Below are 22,018 nucleotides of genomic sequence, written 5' to 3' on the forward strand. Positions count from 1 at the left end.
TGGGTCCACTTTGCAATCCAGATCTAAAGTTGACTGTTTTATATAAAACTGCTTTGCTTTGAACCTGTGAAAACTTGATTTCATTTAAATTTGATCTAAACTCCACCTTCCCCAGAATCTGATGATAATTCTATCCCTTTGTTTGTATACTCCCTCATTGGATGGGTCAATAAACCTCATTTTGTTGGATGGCAGGTTTGTTTCTTAGGCTGATTGGGCTAGGTCATGGGTTGACCTCCCGGGGGAATGAAGCAGAGTGGAAAGTGGATCTTGAGGGTCAGGCAGGAAATATCCAGCATAGAAATAAAGTCCTCCCCCAAACCCAGCCCCCAGCAAATCTAATTCCTCCTCTACAGACCAGAGTGTTGTGAGGACGTGAGGGAGGGAGGAGCGGGGAGACCTTCATTCATCCAGTGTTCACATACATCTGGGGCTAAATAAAGGGTTGTAGAAATGAACTAATCAGTCTCTGAGTGGGGCTTGAGGCAATGGAAAGATCTAGGCTCTTTCTTAAGGCACAGTGGAAGCTCTGGGTCTCCTGACATTTGAAGGGCTGCCCCTTTACCCCAACTGAAATGAGCCCCAAAAAAGTGAAAGGAAAAAGGGGATAAGGCAGAATTCTTAAAATGCCTTTCCTTTGAACACCATCTTTGTGCAGGCATCCGGGGGAGGCCAGCTGGGGCGGGGACATCCGCCAGCTAGGCCTGTTGGACTTGGCTTTTCTTGTTTATTCTCAGCCACATCTTGGGCAGCTGCCAGTGCCCGCCCCGACTCTGACATCATTGGAGGAACTCAAACTTAAAGGTTCCTGCTAAGAATAAGGACGCTTCATTTTCCTCTTACTGTTGGGTCTGCCGTGGCCGGTCTGGGAGGGCTGAGCCCTGGTCCAGCCCCGAGTGGAGAGCGAGCCTCTCACCATGACAGCCTGTTGCAGCTGGAACGATGTTTTCCAGTATGAGACAAACAAAGTCATCCGGATCCAGAGCATGAATTATGGCACCATTAAATGGTTCTTCCATGTGTTGTTCTTTTCCTACATTAGGTAAGTGGGCTGTGGGGATGACCTTAAATCTCTGCAGTGGCTGGCAGCACAGAAAACCTCAAGGTCCAGCTTCTTGTGCATATCCTGAATTCCCTGTGGTTTTAAAATCTGAGACATGAGGCTCACAGCAAGCTGGGGAGAAATGGGAGTCAGGGGAGGAAGCAGCAGGCGGGAGGAAGTATGCCAGTTTCCTGCAGGGAGAAGCAAGAAAGGAGGGTGACACTTTGGGTTCTAACCCAGGACTGCTGGGGTGAGCTGGGCAGGGCATGCCTGGGGCAGGTGGGAAAATGCAGGGCAACACCCTGGATTCCCAGGGAGGAGTCAAGGATTCAGGGCACGCCTGGTGATAATGCTGGCATCTACATGAGTCATCACCGCTTAGGGGGAGGAATAGGACCAGACCTGTAAATGTAACTTTAGGTCCTCACCAGGGTCAGAAAGACCCTCCTTGCTCTTTTTTTTTTTTTAAACAACTTATTGAGATATAATTCACATACCATTCAACTCACTCATTTAAAGTGTATAATTCAGTAGTTTTTACTATATTCAAAGAGTTGTGCAACCATCACCACAATCAATTTTAGAATATTTTCATCGCCTCAAAAAAAAAAAAACCAACCCACTCCCTCATCCCTTAACCATCACTCTCAATCCTCCTATTCCCCTGCAGCTCCAGGCACCCACTGATCTACTTTCTGTCTCTATGGATTTGCATATTCTGGATATTTCATTCTAAATGGAATCATGCAATATGTGATCATTTGTGTCTGGCTTCTTCCACTTAGCATTATGTTTTCAAGGTTCATCCATGTTGGAATAGGTATCTCTACTGCACTCCTTTTTTTTTTTTTTTTTGGCTGAGTAATACTCCATTATATGGATATACCACTTTTGGGTGGAAATTTGGGTTGTTTCCAATTTTCAGCTATGATGAACAATGCTGCTGTGAACGTTTGTGTACACATTTTTGTATGAACATGTCTTCAGTTTTCTTAGGTATGTACCTAAAAATGGAATTGGTGGATCTCTTGGTAAACTTTAATTTTATTTTATTATTTTATTTATTTATTTTTATTTATTTATTTTTGCTATGTTGGGTCTTCGTTTCTGTGCGAGGGCTTTCTCTAGTTGTGGCAAGCGGGGGCCACTCTTCATCGCGGTGCGGGGGCCACTCTTCATCGCGGTGCGCGGGCCACTCACTATCGCGGCCTCTCTTGTTGCGGAGCACAGGCTCCAGACGCGCAGGCTCAGTAATTGTGGGTCATGGGCCTAGTCGCTCCGCGGCATGTGGGATCTTCCCAGACTAGGGCTCGAACCCGCGTCCCCTGCATTGGCAGGCAGATTCTCAACCACTGCGCCACCAGGGAAGCTCCTAAACTCTAATTTTAATCTTTTGAGAAACTACCCAGTTGTTTTTCACAGTGGCTGCACCATTTCATATTCCCACCAACAATGTATGTTCCAGTCCTTCACATCCTCATCATCACTTGTTATTGTCTCTTGGATTATAGGCATCCTAGTTAGTATCTCGTTGTGATTTTGATTCCTATTTCCCTAATGGCTAATGCCCCCTTGTTCTTTGTGATGGTGGTGATGATGATGATGATAACTTGCATCTATTAGAGAGACAATGCAGTTTACCAGCTAAAAGTTAAAGCAACTTATTTCATAAACCTGGCTAAGTTTCCTTGATCAAGTCACTTAACATATTATAATTATACAAGAAAAGGCACGACAAGCTCTTATCAATGCCTAGCATAGGGTAAGAGCTTCACAAATGGTAGCTATTTTTTAAAAATAATCTTTTTGAATATAATAGGTACTTTCATATACACTCTCTCCTTTGACCCTCAAGGTAATCATGCCCAAGCTTGGGACTTCAGATCTGGAAATGTGGATTCAAAACTCCTTCGCCGGGTTTCCCTGGTGGCGCAGTGGTTGAAAGTCTGCCTGCCGATGCAGGGGACACGGGTTCGTGCCCCGGTCCGAGAAGATCCCACGTGCCGCGGAGCGGCTGGGCCCGTGAGCCATGGCCGCTGAGCCTGCGCATCTGGAGCCTGTGCTCCACAACAGGAGAGGCCCGTGTACCACAAAAAAAAAAAACCAATAAAAAACAAAAAAAAAACCTCCTTCGCCTTTATGAGCCTTGGTTCCCCATCTGATATTATTAGGATTATCATTATTTGAGTCATATGTTTTCTATGCAACAAATATTAAATAATAAGCATGTATATTAAAATTCTAAAGACATATTACTTAGACCAGATATCACAGAATGGATAATAAAGAATATAGTTAATAAATTCTCCCTTATGAATCAATACATAGATCATATGTCACAATTCCACATTGTGATGTGGCTTCCTGGTATTCTTGGGCCTAGCACGCAATGTCTTAAAAGAAGATTGCTGTATATATATGAACAGATTATTATGAGAACACCTTATAATGATATTTTTCTTTCATATGGTGGAATCTTTTCTTACGAGCTTTTAATTCCCTCAAATTCAGTTGTACATGTTCCACAGGAGCATGGAGAGAGAGCACAATTTAAACAGTGCAATGATTCAGCAGTTGGGTGCCCCAGAGTAAACGTGAGAATGGGGTTCCCTCAGTCAGTTTCTGTTCCCACACGCTTCTCATAGCATGAGCATCTTGCCTCCCTACCTGTGAACATTTTCCACTCAACATGTCCCCTAAAATAAGCCAACTCCTTCACCTCCACCTTTGAGACCCAAGCTTTTCAAACATATGCACCATGCAACAACACTTTGGTACACAGGAAATAGCATAGGGTGCTGGGCATGAGCAGAATTCATCTTAAGGAATGGATGGGGACAGTACCAGCCTTGACCTACACAATAGGGACCACTTCCTGGACCCCACACTTTAGAGACCCCACCCTGGCCCTCTGCTAGCTGCAAGCTTCCCCACGGAGTGAGGAACCTGTGGGGCTGTATTAGTTTTCTGTTGCTGCGTAACAAATTACCACAAACTCAGTGGCCTAAAACAGCATCACTTATTAGCTCACAGTTCTGTAGATCAGTAGTTTGGGCCTGGCATGACTGGGTGCTCTGCTCAGGGTCTCACAAGGTTGAAATCAAAGTGTCGGCTGTGCTGGGTTCTCACTTTGGGACTCTGGGAGAAAATTCACTTCTAGGCTCATTCTTCCTGTTGGTAGAATTCAGTCCCATGCCGTCATGGGATTCAGAGCTCTGTCAGCCAGGGGCCACTCTCACATCCTAGAGACCACTTGCACTATTTACCATATGGCCCCTTCCATCTTCAAGCCAGTGATGATACAATGTTTTCATGCCTCAAATCTTTGACCTCTCTTCTGGGACCAGCCAAAGGAAATTCTCTGCTTTTAAAGGACTCATGTGTTTGGGTCAGGCCCACCCAGATGATCTTGCTAGCTTCAGGTCAACTGTATAGTATAATCTAATTGTGGAAGCATTTCCATCATACTCAAAGTTTGGGGGATTAGGCAGGGTGTGTATGCCAGGATACAGGAAATATGGGTGTCCCCTTAGAAGTCTGCTGCCTCAGGGGCAGAATGTGCCAATCCAGAGCACTGGATGCACTCCCCCCATCCCACCATGCTCGGTATGTAGGACCCCAGAATTCTCTTCCCAAATGGCCCTTAACCTTTTCACAGATTTATCCTCTTGAGAGGAGACCATAGCACCCAGGGGCATGCTCCTGAGATCAAGGGATGGCCAAGGGGCAGCTGAATGCAGGTGGAGGGTGTGGAGGGGGCTTAGGCATAGAGCGCAGGGCATCCAATAGGTGCACGAGGCCCTCACAGAGCTGGGAGGAGCCAGAGTGAGATGAGAAGGGGGGTGGGCTAAGGGATAAGGGTCAGAGGCCTCTTCAACCAATGCTTCCAAGTTCTGGCACAGAATTCTGAGGAGTCCAAGAATTCGAAAGTTGAATCTGGCCTTCCAGGTTGTAATGAAGGTATGTCTGGGTAGATGAAAAAACACGTTTCATTTTAAAGTCTGTTATGACTTTTAGGGACTTCCCTGGTGGCGCAGTGGTTAAGAATCCACCTGCCAATGCAGGGGACATGGGTTTGAGCCCTTGTCCAGGAAGATCCCACATGCTGCAGAGCAACTAAGCCTGTGTGCCACAACTACTGAGCCTGTGCTCTAGAGCCCGCGAGCCACAACTACTGAGCCCGTGCACCACAACTACTGAAGCCCACGTGCCTAGAGCCCATGCTCCACAACAAGAGAAACCACCCACGCAATGCAACAAAGAGCAGCCCCTGCTCACCGCAACTAGAGAAAGCCCACGTGCAGCAACGAAGACCCAACGCAGCCAAAAATAAATAAATTTATACAAAAAAAAGTCTGTTATGACTTTTAAATGTCTGAATAAGCAGTATGTGGACCTCCACTTGTTCTCTTGCCCAGTTGTCAGTTGCCTGTCATTGCTGTAACAATTAACCACAAACTTGGTAACTTAAAACAACGATTTATTCTCTCACAGTTCTAGAGACATCTAAAATCAGTATCACTGGGCCAAAATCAAGGTGTTGGCAGGGCCACGCTCCCTCCAAGTCTCCAGGGGAGAATCCTTCCTTGCCTCTTCCAGCTTCTGGGTGTGGCCTGTGTTCCCTGGCTTGTGATCACATCACTCCAATCTTCAAGGCCAGCATCCTTGACTCTGCTCCACCTTCACAAAACTTTCTCCTGTGTGTGTGTGTGTGTGTGTGTGTGTGTGTGCGTGCATGCATGAAATCTCCCTCTGTCTCTCTGTTATAAGAACACATATGATGGCACGTAGGGCCTACCTTGATAATCCAGGATCATCTCACCATCTAAAAATCCTTAACTTAATCACATCTGTAAAGACCCTTTTCCCAAATAGGGTAACAGTTATAAATTCTGGGGATTAGGACCTGATAGCTTTGGGGCCATTATTCAGCCTACTATAGGAGGTATAGCCCCAGGCATTCAGCTCATTGGGGATGGCAGTGACTAAGATTCTGGCACTCATTCCCAAACATTATTGGCATGAGTTTCCACCTTAGGGCTTAGCAGTGGCTGGCCGAGTCTTTTCTCTGGAACAGTCCCTGCTCTCTGGGTGTTGTTCCTGGCTGTGTAGTGTCTCAGCAATCCTGGTTTTTGGTCCTCCAAGAGATTGTAAGAACTGCCTAATGTCCTTTAAAATCTCTTTCTTCCTTTACTTTTTAACAACTTTATTGGGGTATAAATTTATATATCACAAAATCACCAATTTTAAGCATACACTTCAATGATTTTTAGTAAATTTGCCAAGTTGTACAACCGTCATCATAATCCAGTTTTAGAACATTTCATCACCCCAATAAGATCCCTCATTCCCATTTGCAGTCACTCCCCATTTCCACCCCCTGGACCCAGGCAACCACTAATCTATTCCCTGCCTCTATAGATTTGCCTTTTCTAGACAATCTTTCTTCTTAAACTAGGCAGAGTGAACTCTGTTGTTTAGAACTAGAAACCCTGACCAATATAATATTAATATCCCCTAATTATAGAAGAAGAAATGATGACTCAGAAAGGCTAAGTTACTTACATAAAGTCATGTAGGTAGTAAGTGGTAGAGCCAACGTTGAACCCAAGTATCTCACCCCAGAGTCCAAGCTCCCACTAACGTACTGCAGAGAATGGAGGAGGTAAGAGTACAAACGGAGGGAGGGAGACAATGTAGGAGGCTATTGGGTCATCCAGGTGAGAGTTAATGGTGATCTGGTGATCTGGTCTGAGGAGTGGTAGAGGAGAGAAGTAGACTGTTTTGAATAACATTAGGAAGATAAAACAAAAAAATTTGACAATTGAATGGATGGGGGGAATGAGGGAAAGGATGAATCAGGGTGTGTGCCATGTTCTGGCTTGGGCAATTGAAGAGTGGTGGAAGAACTTATGGGGATAGGAAATGTGAGGAAAAAAAGCCCATTTAGGGTGGAAGATGAATTCAGAACTGAAGACTCTGAGCTTGACAAATCTATGGGACATACAAACACAGATGCTTAGTTGGATATATGAATCTGGAGCTGGAGGTGTAGATTTATATATCACCAGCATACAAATGGTAACTAGAAATATAGAAGTAGCTGCAACTGACCAGCAAGAGAGGATGTAGGTGAGAAGGCAAGAGGGCTTAGAACAGACCCCTAAGGAATGCTAACCTTTAAATGATGGGAAGCACAGAGGTCTCCAAAGGATTCTCAGAAAGGGCGAACGTGGAGAACCAAAGAAAGTCAGGAGAATGTGGATTCTGGGAAGCTGAGGGAAGAAGGGGAGGCAGGGAGATGGTGCATGGTCACTGGTGTCAAATGCTGCTGAGAATTTGCCAGGTCTGTGGCGTGTCTATTGGATTTACCGATGGTGGTGTTGTTCACTTGGCATGAGAAGCTTTATAGAAGTTCTGGGGCTGGGCGGGGAGCCAGACTGGAGTGAGCAGAGGAGTGAATGGAGATGCGGAAATGGATGTGATGACTCACTTTTTCAAGGGACTTCGCTACAAAGGAGAAGAGAGGCATCAAGTGGTAGAAGGAGAAGAATGTGGGGTTGAGGGAGGGTTTATTTTTAAAATGGGAAATGATGTTGAAATGCAGATGGAGAGGAGACTCGAGAGAAAAGGAGATGATGAGATAAATGAAAATTATCATCACGTTGTCATCGTTATCGACACCATCATCATCATCATCATCGTTGCTCTCGTCACCAACTAGCAACCACAAGGAAAGCTTGTTCTGTTCTGGGACTGTTCTAATTGTTAGACATTTCTTCCTTACATTGAACCCAAATCTAACTCCCTGTAATTTTTCCCTTTGATTAGAGTTCTGCCCTGTGGTCCCTTTTCTACTGGACACTTTCCAAATGGCTGCAGACTGCTATTATATTTCTCAACTTCTCCAAACTAATAGCCCCAGTCCCTCTGGCTATGTCCCCCTAACACAGTATCCAGACCCTTTACTATCTCAGCCAACCCCACACAACCACATTCTTGTTTGTCAAGGCTCTCTTAAAAGGTGGTGCATGCACACTTTTTTTTTATACATCTTTATTGGAGTATAATTATTTACATTGTTGTGTTAGTTTCTGCTGTACAACAAAGTGAATCAGCTATATGCATACATATATCCCCATATCCCCTCCTTCTTAAGCCTCCCTCCGACCCTCCCTATCCCACCCCTCTAGGTCATCACAAAGCACCAAGCTTATCTTCCTCTGCTATGCGGCTGCTTCCCACTAACTACATTTGGTAGTGTATATATGTTAATGTTACTCTCTCACTACTTCCCAGCCTCCCCTTCCCCGCTGTGTCTTCAAGTCTGTTCTCAACGTCTGCATCTTTATTCCTGCCCTACCACTAGGTTCATCAGTACCATTTTTCTAGATTCCATATATATGCATTAGCATATAGTATTCGTTTTTCTCTTTCTGACTTACTTCACTCTGTATGACAGACTCTAGGTCCATCTACCTCACTACAAATAACTCAATTTCATTCCTTTGTATGGCTGAGTAATATTCCATTGTATGTATGTGCCGCATCTTTTTTATCCATTCATCTGTCAATGGACATTTAGGTTGTTTCCATGTCCTGGCTATTGTAAATAGTGCTGCAATGAACATTGTGGTACATGTATCTTTTTTTTGTGGTACGCGGGCCTCTCACTGCCGTGGCCTCTCCCGTTGCAGAGCAGAGGCTCCGGACGCGCAGGCTCAGCGGCCATGGCCCACGGGCCCAGCCGCTCCGCGGCATGTGGGATCCTCCCGGACCGGGGCACGAACCCACGTCCCCTGCATCGGCAGGTGGACTCTCAACCACTGCGCCACCAGGGAAGCCCCAATACATGTGTCTTTTTGAATTTTCTCAGCGTATATGCCCAGTAGTGGGATGGCTGGGTCATATGGTAGTTCTATTTTTCATTTTTTAAGGAACCTCCATACTGTTCTCCATAGTGGCTGTATCAATTTACATTCCCACCAACAGGGCAGGAAGGCTCCCTTTTCTCTACACCCTCTCCAGCATTTATTGTTTCTAGATTTTAATGACGGCCATTCTGACCGGTGTGAGGTGATATCTCATTGTGGTTTTGATTTGCATTTCTCTAATGATTAGTGATGTTGAGCATCTTTTCATGTGTTTGTTGGCCATCTGTATGTCTTCTTTGGAGAAAGGTCTTCCGTCCATTTTTGGATTGGGTTGTGTTTTTTTTATATTGAGCTGCATGAGCTACTTGTATATTTTGGAGATTAATCCTTTGTCAGCTGCTTCGTTTGCAAATATTTTCTCCCATTCTGAGGGTTGTGGTGCATGCACTCTTGCTTTGCTGGTGAAAACAGGAAGTGCTTCAAGATTTTGTGGTTTGGCAAAATGAATCAAGATAAAAAATGTACACATCCTTTGACCCAGAAATTTATTTTAAGGTGTGAATTTACCTCAGGTGTGAAAATATTCTTTTATTCATTTATTTATTTATTTTTGGCTGCATTGGGTCTTCATTGCTGAGTGCAGGCTTTCTCTAGTTGCGGCGAGCGGGGCTACTCTTTTTTTTTTTTTTTTTTTTTTGCGGTTCGCGGGCTTCTCACTGCTGTGGCCTTCCCTGGTGGTCCAGTGGTTAAGATCTGCGGGTTCGTGCCCTGGTCCGGGAAGATTCTGCATGCCACGGAGCGGCTGGGCCCGTGAGCCATGGCCGCTGAGCCTGCGCGTCCAGAGCCTGTGTTCCGCAACGGGAGAAGCCACAACAGTGAAAGGCCCGCGTACCGCAAAAAAAAAAAAAAAAAAAAAAATCTATTGTGTTTCTATACACCCACAATGAGCAATCTAAAAAAGAAATTAAGAAAACAATTCCATTTACAATAGCACACAAAAGAGCATAAGCTGTGGAGCCAGTTTTGCTACTTACTATGTGTCTTAGTTCACTGGGGCCACTATAACAAAATGCCATAGACTGAGTAGCTTATAAACAACAGAAATTTCTTTCTCATGGTTCTAGAAGCTGGAAATTCCAAGATCAATGCACCAGCAGATATGGTATCTGGCGAGAACCTGCTTCCTGGTTCATAGATGGTCATCTTTTTGCTGTACCCTCACATGGAAGAAGAGGTGAAGTTTTTCTGGGGCCTCTTTTATAAGGGCACTAATCCCATTCGTAAGGGCTCCACCTTCATGACCTATTCACTTCCCAAAGGCCCCACCTCCTCATACAAACACATAGGGGTTAGGTTTCAACTTATGAATTTTGGGGGGTCTCAAACATTCAGTCTATAGTACTATGTGAACTTGGGCGCACTTTCTCTGTGCCACAGTTTGTTCAGCTATAAGGTGTGGGTAACACTATAGCTTCTTTACAGGATTATTTTTGGGAAGGTTAGGATTGAAAGAGTTAATATTTATTATTAATATACACTTAGAAGAGTGCTTGGCATGTAGTAAAAGCTATATCAAGATTATCAAAAATGTTTATAAGTGGGAAAAATGAACAAAAGTTCCATTTAAATATCCATCAGTAAGAGACCAGCTGGCAAATTTTCACAATTCACTTCTTAGGCTGAACCGTATGAAATTGCCAATATTCTACTGTTTTGGTCTACAAAATGGGCAATTTCATATGTTCCAACCTGAATACTAGAATACTCCGTAACTATTCAAAGTGGTTACATATCATAGATCTATCTTTATCATACATTTATCAATACTGTTGTGGAAAGAGTTAATAACATATTATTGAGTAAAAACAGCAGGTTATATAATAGCATGTAGAGCATGGCCATGTTTGTGTGTCTAGGTGGGGGCATAAAGAGACATCTGGAAGATACTCTCAAAGTTTCCACAGTGAAAACCTCTGGGAGGGAGAACGTTGGAACCTTTTCATGTTCTTTGTGCTTTTCTGTGAAACTTCTACTTTTACAACAGCAAAAGGGATTCTCTTAAAAAATGTGGCTTATAAGACCTGAACTCGGGGCTCCCACTGCTTGCTGCCTAATTAGGGCATAGGGCATTGGCTTATCACCACCCTCATGTGGAATATTCTACTTCTCTCACCAAAGTTTTAGACAACACTAGATTTTTGGGTTTTGTTTTCTAGATGATATAACATAACATTGGTTAATATGGGTTTAGAGTTATTTAAAATTTTGGGTCTCTAAGATAAACCTCTGCCAGTCTGGGTGGTCCATGGCCTGTATATGCATAACTGAGTTTTGGAGCTCAATGCCTTTACATGTATCCATTATATTTCCTCTAGCTGGTAAACGTTAACTAATAGGTTAGGACTCACTCTCTGCTCTCCATACAGTAGGATGCGTAGAAAGTATTGTGTTCTGCAGTAGGCGTTTTTTGAATGAGGGGGACATAGTTTGGGAAGTATGAAAAGGAAGGGTTTTCCAGGTATACTAGATGGTGGAGAAGAAGTGCAATAGTCAAAGGGTATTAGAAGGGCGGGTGATGTCTTAGCCAAGCTGTGGGTTACAAGAAACTGAACCCTCTCACTAGCTAGCTCAAGGAAAGGCGGGCAGAGTAGAACAGGCTGAATAATGCCTCCCCACCCCACACCAAAATCTCCATGTCCTAATCTCTGGAACTTGTGAATATGTCACCTTCTGTGGCAAAAGGAACTTTGAAGATGTGATTACGTTCAAGGTCTCGAGATGGACAGATTATTCTTGATTATCTGAGTGGCCCCAGTGTGATCACAAGAGTCCTTATCAAGGGGAGGCAAGAGGGTCAAAATCAAAAAAAGGAGATGTGACAAGAGGAGCTGAGGTTGGAGTGATGCGGCTGTGAGCCCAGGGATACCAAGGCAGTCTCCAGAAGCTGGAAGAGATGAGAACAGACTCTCTAGTGGAGCTCCAGAAGGGACCAGGCCTGCCATCACCTTGATTTTAGTCCTGTAAGAATGATTCTAGGCATCTGACCCCCAAAACTAAGAGAAAAATGTTTCTGTTATTTTAAGTCACAAAGTTCATGATGGTCTGTTACAGCAGCAAAGGGAAACTAACACAACCGGCATTTAACTTGCCTTGGGGATGCAGGCTCTCCTCCACTTTCTTCTCAGTGCATCTCTGGCTGCCCCTGGCCCTTTCCTGACCTCCGCCTACAGCTGAATGGATCAGGGTTGGACATAATCAGATTCTTCTCCTGGGATTTTAAATATAAGACACAGAGGATGCAGGCTCAACTTCTCCATGAGGCACAGAGGGTGCAGGACCAATGGTTCTCTTGGAGGCCCACGAAAATATCTATTGGCCCCCGGTGTAAGCGTCAGTTAACCTGATGGAAGGGTAGTTCACTTTCAGGTCACATCCTTTCACTCTAGTGTTACCTTTGTTCAGTGAGCTCTGTGAGGGCAAGTCAGGCTTTGCTGAGAGGCACTTCCTCCTCGTGGTGCTTTGAGGACTCTCTTACCATGGCTTACAGTCGATTCCACCTGAGCTGCCAGCATACGTCTGCGAAAGTTGTTCTCATTGAAAACTTATGGATTGGGACTCTGAAGAAGCTCTTCATAGTGGGCACCTTGCTCTACATATGGTGAGTCAGGTGCAGTGTGCCACTGAGGACTCCCTGGGCTGACCTCACTCTCCATCCTTCCCTCCTCTGCCCCTCTACAGCTCTCCTCTTCAGCCAGCCTGGCCTGTGAGGACCCAGGTTTCTATCACATTCATTCTCTTCCACCTTCCCAGACTCTTCAGCTTTCCTCTCCCCGCTCTCTACTCATCCTACAAGGCCCGGCTGAAACCCCAGCTGCCCTGTTCGCTCCAGGGACCAGTGGTTTTGCCCTCTTCAGAATGCAGAGAATAGTAGCTTCTTAGAGACAAAAGGTCATAGGGATTAGGGAGCCAGGCAGTTATCCCCTCATTCAGGGACTAAATCCATGGCCCAGAGAGGTGGCATGGCTTGTCTGAGTCACCAAGCAGGTGAGGAGAGAGCTGCTGGGACAGTCATTAGAATGTTCCTTCCATAGGGCAGGATACTGCAAACTCTTTCTCTTCCTTTTTTTTCCCTTTGACGCATCTCTGAAGCATTTTAATTCTTTTTTTTTTTTTTTTTGGTGGTACGCGGGCCTCTCACTGTTGCGGCCTCTCCCGTTGCGGAGCACAGGCTCCTGACGCGCAGGCTCAGCGGCCATGGCTCACGGGCCCAGCTGCTCCGTGGCATGTGGGATCTTCCTGGACCAGGGCACGAACCCGTGTCCCCTGCATAGGCAGGCGGACTCTCAACCACTGCGCCACCAGGGAAGCCCCAATTCTTAAAATGATATGTTCATTATTATATAAAGGCAAGTTTTCTGATTTATGAGAGGGTTGGATTCCATTAAGGCTGATCTATAACATGTTGTGCATTTTGGGATGAATATGAGAGACTGAGCTTCCCAAATGGAGGGCCAAACTGACCCAGTGTTATACTGGGAGGCTGTTGCAGCATCCAGCACAAAAGAACATTGCACATACATGTGCACGTTGTGATGCTAGACTGAAATATATTGTTGAGTAAGTATTACTGTATTTGTCTATGGAATTACATTGAATAGCTCTGTCTCATATATGCTGATTGGATCTCAAATCTGGATCTCTGGCCCCAACGTCTTTCATTTTTTAAAAAATATATTTATTTATTTAGGCTGCACCAGGTCTTAACTGCAGCACGTGGGATCTTCGTTTTGGCATGTGGGATCTTTAGTTGCGGCATGCGGACTCTTAGTTGTAGCATGCAGACTCTTAGTTGAGGCATGCATGTGGGATCTAGTTCCCGAACGAGGAATCAAACCCAGGCCCCCTGCATTGGGAGTGTGGAGTCTTACCCACTGGAAGGCCAGGGAAGGTCAACCCAGCGTCTTTCTTGATGAGCTTTCTTGATGAATGTTATAGAAATACGAAAATATATCGAGAATAATAAACACTCAGGTAGGACCATCAAACTTAATTACTAACCCAGTTTTTGCTCCCAGAAAACCTAGCCTTTATCCCATTCTCTTTCATCTTCCCTTATAAATATCCCCCTTGAATTTGGTGTTTGTTATTCTATGTTTTTTTGTTTTTTCTGTTTTTTTTTTCTGCGGTACGCGGACCTCTCACTGCTGTGGCCTCTCCCGTTGCGGAGCACAGGCTCCGGATGCGCAGGCTCAGCGGCCACGGCTCACGGGCCCAGCCGCTCCACGGCATGTGGGAACTTCCCAGACCAGGGCACGAACCCATGTCCCCTGCATCGGCAGGTGGACTCTCAACCACTGCACCACCAGGGAAGCCCTCTATGTTTGTTTTAATACTTCTACAACGTATGTCTATTATCTATAAAAAATATTTTTTCCTTTTTTAATTTAATTTTTTTTTATACAGCAGGTTCTTATTAGTCATCCTTTTTTTTTTTAGTCATCCATTTTATACACATCAGTGTATACATGTCAATCTCAATCTGCCAATTCATCCCACCACCCCACCACCCCCCACTGCTTTCCCCCCTTGGTGTCCATACGTTTTTTTCTCTACTTCTGTGTATCAATTTCTGCTCTGCAAAATGGTTCATCTGTACCATTTTCTAGGTTCCACACATATGCGTTAATATATGTTATTTGTTTTTCTCTTTCTGACTTACTTCACTCCGTATGACAGTCTCTAGATGCATCCATGTCTCAACAAATGACTCAATTTCGTTCCTTTTTATGGCTGAGTAATAGTCCATTGTATATAGGTACCACAACTCCTTTATCCATTCGTCTGTCGATGGGCATTTAGGCTGCTTCCATGACCTGGCTATTGTAAATAGTGCTGCAATGAACATTGGGGTGCATGTGTCTTTTTGAATTATGGCTTTCTCTGGGTATATGCCTAGTAGTGGGATTGCTGGATCATATGGTAATTCTATTTTTAGTTTTTTAAAGAACCTCCATACTGTTCTCCATAGTGGCTGTATCAATTTACATTCCCACCAACAGTGCAGGAGGGTTCCCTTTTCTCCACATCCTCTCCAGCATTTGTTGTTTGTAGATTTTCTGATGATGCCCATTCTAACTGGTGTGAGGTGACACCTCATTGTAGTTTTGATTTGCATTTCTCTAATAATTAGTGATGTTTAGCAGCTTTTCATGTGCTTCTTGGCCATCTGTATGTCTTCTTTGGAAAAATGTCTATTTAGGTCTTCTGCCCATTTTTGGATTGGGTTGTTTGTTTTTTTAATATTGAACTGCATGAGCTGTTTATATATTTTGGAGATTAATCATTTCTCCGATGATTCGTTTGCAAATATTTCTCCCATTCTGAGAGTTGTCTTTTCATCTTGTTTATGGTTTCCTTTGCTGTGCAAAAGCTTTTAAGTTTCATTAGGTCCCATTTGTTTATTTTTGTTTTTATTTCCATTACTCTAGGAGGTGGATCAAAAAAGATCTTGCTGTGATTTATGTCAAAGAGTGTTCTTCCTATGTTTTCCTCTAAGAGTTTTATAGTGTCTGGTCTTACATTTAGGTCTCGAATCCATTTTGAGTTTATTTTTGTGTATGGTGTTAGGGAGTGTTCTAAGTTCATTCTTTTACATATAGCTGTCCAGTTTTCCCAGCACCACTTATTGAAGAGACTCACTTTTCTCCATTGTATATCCTTGCCTCCTTTGTCATAGATTAGTCAATCATAGGTGCGTAGGTTTATCTCTGGGCTTTCTATCCTGTTCCATTGATCTATATTTCTGTTTTTGTGCTAGTACCATATTGTCTTGATTACTGTAGCTTTGTAGTATAGTCTGAAGTCAGGGAGTCTGATTCCTCCAGCAATGCTTCTTTCCCTCAAGACTGCTTTGGCTATTCGGGGTCTTTTGTGTCTCCATACAAATTTTAAGATTTTTTGTTCTAGTTCTGTAAAAAATGCCATTGGTAATTTGATAGGGATTGCATTGAATCTGTAGATTGCTTTGGGTAGTAGAGTCATTTTCACAATATTGATTGTTTCAATCCAAGAACATGGTATATCTCTCCATCTGTTGGTATCATCTTTAATTTCTTTCATCAGTGTCTTATAGTTTTCTGCATACAGGTCTTTTGTCTCCCTAGGTAGGTTTATTCTTAGGTATTTTATTCTTTTTGTTGCAGGGGTAAATGGGATTGTTTCTTTAGTTTCTCTTTCAGATTTTTCATCATTAGTGTATAGGAATGCAAGAGATTTCTGTGCATTAATTTTATATCCTGCAACTTTACCAATTCATTGATTAGCTCTAGTAGTTTTCTGGTGGCATCTTTAGGATTCTCTATGTATAGTATCATGTCATCTTCAAACAGTGACAGTTTTACTTCTTCTTTTCCAATTTGTATTCCTTTTATTTCTGTTTCTTCTCTGATTGCCATAGCTAGGACTTCCAAAACTATGTTGAATAATAGTGGTGAGAGTGGACATCCTTGTCTGGTCCTGATCTTACAGGAAATGCTTTCAGTTTTTCACCATTGAGAATGATGTTTGCTTTGGGTTTGTCATATATGGCCTTTATTATGTTGAAATAGGTTCTCTCTATGCCCACTTTCTGGAGAGTTTTTATCATAAATGGGTGTTGAATTTTGTCAAAAGCTTTTTCTGCATCTATTGAGATGATCATATGGTTTTTATTCTTCAATTTGTTAATATGGTGTATCACATTGATTGATTTGTGTATATTGAAGAATCCTTGCATCTCTGGGATAAATCCCACTTGATCATGGTGTATGATCTTTTTAGTGTGTTGTTGGATTCTGTTTGCTAGTATTTTGTTGAGGATTTTTTCATCTATATTCATCAGTGATATTGGTCTGTAATTTTCTTTTTTTGTAGTACCTTTGTCTGGTTTTGGTATCAGGGTGATGGTGGCCTCACAGAATGAGTTTGGGAGTTTTCCTTCCTATGCAATTTTTTGGAAGAGTTTGAGAAGGATGGGTGTTATCTCTTCTCTAAATGTTTGACAGAATTCACCTGTGAAGCCATCAGGTCCTGGACATTTGTTTGTTGGAAGATTTTTAATCACAGTTTCAATTTCATTACTTGTGATTGGTCTGTCCATATTTTCTATTTCTTCCTGGTTCAGTCTTGGAAGGTAATACCTTTCTAAGCATTTGTCTGTTTCTTCCAGGTTGTCCATTTTATTGGCATAGAGTTGCCTGTAGTAGTCTCTTAGGATGCTTTGTATTTCTGTGGTGTCTGTTGTAACTTCTCCTTTTTCATTTCTATTTTTATTGATCTGAGTCCTCTCCCTCTTTTTCTTGATGAGTCTGGCTAATGGTTTATCAATTTTGTTTATCTTCTCAAAGAACCAGCTTTTAGTTTTATTGATCTTTGCTATTGTTTTCTTTGTTTCTATTTCATTTATTTCTGCTCTGATCTTTATGATTTCTTTCCTTCTGCTAACTTTGGGTTTTGTTTGTTCTTCTTTCTCTAGTTCCTTTAGGTGTAACGTTAGATTGTTTATTTGAGATTTTCTTGTTTCTTGAGGTAGGCTTGTATAGCTATAAACGTCCCTCTTAGAACGCCTTTTGCTGCATCCCATAGGTTTTGGATCGTCGTGTTTTCATTGTCATTTGTCTCTAGGTATTTTTTTATTTCCTCTTTGATTTCTTCAGTGATCTCTTGGTTATTTAGTAACGTATGTTTAGCATCCATGTGTTTGTATTTTTTACGTTTTTTCCCTGTCATTCATTTCTAATCTCATAGCGTTGTGGTCAGAAAAGATGCTTGATATGATTTCAATTTTCTTAAATTTACTGAGGCTTGATTTGTGACCCAGGATGTGATCTATCCTGGAGAATGTTCCGTGTGCACTTGAGAAGAAAGTGTAATCTGCTGCTTTTGGATGGAATGTCGTATAAATATCAATTAAATCTATCTGGCCTATGGTGTCGTTTAAAGCTTGTGTTTCCTTATTAATTTTCTGCTTGGATGATCTGTCCATTGGTGTAAGTGAGGTGTTAAAGTCCCCCACTATTACTGTGTTACTGTCGATTTCCTCTTTTATAGTTGTTAGCAGTTGCCTTATATATTGAGGTGCTCCTATGTTGGGTGCATATATATTTATAATTGTTATTTCTTCTTCTTGGATTGATCCCTTGATCATTATATAGTGTCTTTCCTTGTCTCTTGCAACATTTTTTATTTGAAAGTCTATTTCATCTGATAGGAGCATTGCTACTCCAGCTTTCTTTTGATTTCCATTTGCATGGAATATCTTTTTCCATCCCCTCACTTTCAGTCTGTATGTGTCCCTAGGTCTGAAGTGGGTCTCTTGTAGACAGCATATATATGGGTCTTGTTTTTGTATCCATTCAGCAAGCCTGTGTCTTTTGGTTGGAGCATTTAATCTATTCACGTCCAACGTAGTTATTGATATGTATGTTCTTATTACCATTTTCTTAATTGTTTTGGGTTTGTTTTTGTGGGAACAAAACATTTGTGTTTTGTTTGGGAAACTCTTGTGTTTCCCACTTAGAGAAGTTCCTTTAGCATTTGTTGTAGAGCTGGTTTGGGGTTGCTGTATTCTCTTAGCTTTTGCTTGTCTGTAAAGCTTTTGATGTCTCCATCAAATGTGAATGAGATCCTTGCTGGGCAGAGTAATCTTGGTTGTAGGTTCTTCCCTTTCATCACTTTAAGTATATCATCCCACTCCTTTCTGGCTTGTAGAGTTTCTGCTGAGAAATCAGCTGTTAACCTTATGGGAGTTCCCTTGTATGTTATTTGTCATTTTTCCTTTGCTGCTATCAATAATTTTTCTTTGTCATTAATTTTTGCCAATTTGATTACTACATGTCTCAGCGTGTTTCTCCTTGGGTTTATCCTGTATGGGACTCTCTGTGCTTCCTGGACTTGGGTGGCTATTTCCTTTCCCATGTTAGGAAGTTTTCGACTATAATCTCTTCAAATATTTTCTCAAGTCCTTTCTCTCTTTCTACTCCTTCTGGGACCCCTATAATGCGAATGTTGTTGCATTTAATGCTGTCCCAGAGGTCTCTTAGGCTGTCTTCATTTCTTTTCATTCTTTTTTCTTTATTCTGTTCTGCAGCAGTGAATTCCACCATTCTGTCTTCCAGGTCACTTATCCGTTCTTCTGCCTCAGTTATTTTGCTATTGATTCCTTCTAGTGTAGTTTTCATTTTGGTTATTGTATTGTTCATCTCTGTTTGTTTGTTCTTTAATTCTTCTAGGTCTTTGTTAAACATTTCTTACATCTTCTCGATCTTTGCCTCCATTCTTTTTCCGAGGTCCTGGATCATCTTCACTATCATTATTCTGAATTCTTTTTCTGGAAGGTTGCCTATCTCCACTTCATTTAGTTGTTTTTCTGGGGTTTTATCTTGTTCCTTCATCTGGTACATAGCCCTCTGCCTTTTCATCTTGTCTATGTGAATGTGGTTTTTGTTCCACAGGCTGCAGGATTATAGTTCTTGCTTCTGCTGTCTGCCCTCTGATGGATGAGGCTATCTATCTAAGAGGCTTGTGGAAGTTTCCTGTTTCCTTTTTTTAATTGAGGTGAAATTCATAGAACATAAAAATTAACGATTTAAAGTGAACAAGTCAGTGGCATTTAGTGCCTTCACAATGCTGTGCAACCACCACCTCTATCTAGTTCCAAAACATTTTTATCTCCCAAAACGCAAACTTCATTATGCGGTTACTTCCAATTTACCTCTTCCCCCAGCCCCTGGCAGCCATAAATCCACTCTCTGTCTCAATGGATTTACCTATTCTGGACATTTTATATAAGTGGAATCATACACTAAGTGGCCTTTTGTGTCTGTCTTCTTTCACTTGGCACAATGTTTTTTGAGGTTCATCCACAGTATAACATGTGCATCCTTTCATTCCTTTTTGTGGGTAGATAATATTCCATTGTTTGGATAGACCACATTTTGTTTATCCATTCATCTTTTAATGAACATTTTGATTGTTTCCACCTTTTGACTATTGTGAATAGTGCTGCTATGAATATGCGTGGACAGGTATTTGTTTAAGTATATAATGTTTTTTGAACTTCTTTAAACTTTCTCTCATTCTGTGGCATGCTTTGCTTACTCAATATTATGTTATTTCCATATTGATACAAGCAGCTCTCCATTCATTTTCACTGTTGCAGAACATCCCATTGGATGAATCCAACAATTTATTCACCCATTCAATGTTCAAGGACATTTAGGTTATTTCCAGTTTTCCCTATTGCAAATAGTACAACTTTATACTTTCTTGTATATGACTCCTTGGGCACATGTTTGAGGGTTTCTCTGGGGCATGTACCTAAGAGTGGAATTGTTGGGGCGTGGGGAATGCATTTCAAATGTACATTACTTCATATTGCCAAATGTGACCTGTCTTTCCGTGAGTGTCCCAGGGGTCCTCAACCCTGGCAGTGCATTAAAATCAACTTTAGAAAAATATATAGGTACCTGGTTAACTCTCCAGACCTTCTGAATCAGAGTTTCCAGGGATAAGATAGGGGAGCTGCAATTTTGAAAGCTCCCTAAGTAATTATACTGTACAGCCAAGGTTGAGAACAGCTGGGACCAAGCCTTGGCCCACTGTGTCTTGGTTTCCCAATGTCAGCTCATAGAGGGCATCCATTGGCTTAGACTTCCTAATATCATTCAGATATCAGAGACTGAGCAGAGGGAAGAGACCAAAATAGGTACCTGTCAAATGAATAAACAAAGCATTTAAAATAAACTCTTAAGGGACTTTCCTGGCAGTCCAGTGGTTAAGACTCCATGCTTCCACTGCATGGGGGTGTGGGTTCAATCCCTGGTCAGGGAACTAGGATCCCATGTGCCATACGGCATGGCCAAAAAAAACCCCCAAAATAAAACATAAAATAAACTCAATTATTCAGGGCAATGGGAGACAGGGAAAAGAGATAAATGGGGATGGAATCTACCATTTTTAGTTATCAATTCCACTTTCTCCCTCTCTTCCCCCACCATATAATTTAGATTCATATTCTAAAGAAGATATTAACAGCTAATGAATGGATCAAAAGGCAGGAAACCAGAGGCAGAGCCACATGATGCAGGTACAAGTACAGTACATGGTTAAGAGGTCTGGCTCTGGGCTATAAGGTAGACCAATCAAGGACCTCAGTCCTGCCACTGACTACCTGTGTAACCTTGGGCAAGATCCTTCACCTCTCTGAGCCCATTCCCTCATCTACAAAAGGGTGATGATTACAGTAACTATCTCCTATTGCTGTTGTGAACATTAAAGGAGAGGATGCATACAGAGCACATAGCATGTATTAAGTGCTCAATAAAGGGTAGCTGCTATTATCCATATTATTTGTAAATCAGGTGGGTGTTTCTGGAAAACAGGAGGCTGACCTGCTGGACACACCCTTAAAAAGATGCTAATGTGTTACTGAGCCCCAAAACAAAGCTGGTGGACCAACCTGGGGTGGACTTTGGTATTTGAGAAGGCAACCTATAAATTAGGGTGTATATTAGGCAATATTAGAAGTTGGTATTGGGGCCAATAGTTTCTATGTAGTGAAAGCTCACCATGCTCCAGATATAGCGCTGTGGAGTTTGCATGCATATCTCGTTCCATCCTCACAACAACCCTATGAGGTAGGTATGACTATTCTTCCCATTTTACAGGTAAGGAAAATGAGTCACAGAGATGGCAAGTCACTTGCCCGAAGTCACCCAGCAAGCTAGGATTTTAATGGAGGTGACTTTCAGAACCTGCATCCAAAACCAATGCACTGTGCCTCACTTGAGAAAACCATTGATGCTTTTCTGTGTCTGCCATTTAGCTTTGCTTTGGTGAATGACAAGCGGTACCAATGGAAAGAACCTGTCATCAGTTCTGTGCATGCCAAGGTGAAAGGGGTGGGAGAGGTGAAAAAGGAGATTATGGAGAACGGACTGAAGAAGGTAGTGTGGAATGTCTTCGACACGGCAGATTACACTGTCCCCTTGCAGGTGAGCACTTATCAGCATCCTCCCAGGACTCGTCCCTGGTCACTGTCCCCAGGACCTCGCACCCCTCCCTG

At 42.5% G+C, this 22,018-nt stretch overlaps 1 protein-coding gene across 1 annotated transcript in view; it reads left to right on the forward strand.

The window, feature by feature from the left end:
* Positions 1–858: 858 nt before the first annotated feature.
* P2RX7 (purinergic receptor P2X 7) overlaps positions 859–22,018 on the forward strand; it is a gene marked incomplete at its 3' end in the record, with an annotated part of 51,886 nt that continues 30,726 nt past the window's right edge. The window contains exons 1-2 of the mRNA XM_082852879.1: positions 859–1,042; positions 21,779–21,947. Of these exons, the coding sequence (XP_082709005.1) occupies positions 918–1,042; positions 21,779–21,947 (294 nt within the window). The 5' untranslated portion in view covers positions 859–917. The remainder of the gene's footprint in view (positions 1,043–21,778; positions 21,948–22,018) is intronic.

The sequence above is a fragment of the Leucopleurus acutus genome, assembly GCF_964270905.1.
Source record: "Leucopleurus acutus genome assembly, chromosome: 13".
Lineage (NCBI taxonomy): Eukaryota > Metazoa > Chordata > Mammalia > Artiodactyla > Delphinidae > Leucopleurus > Leucopleurus acutus.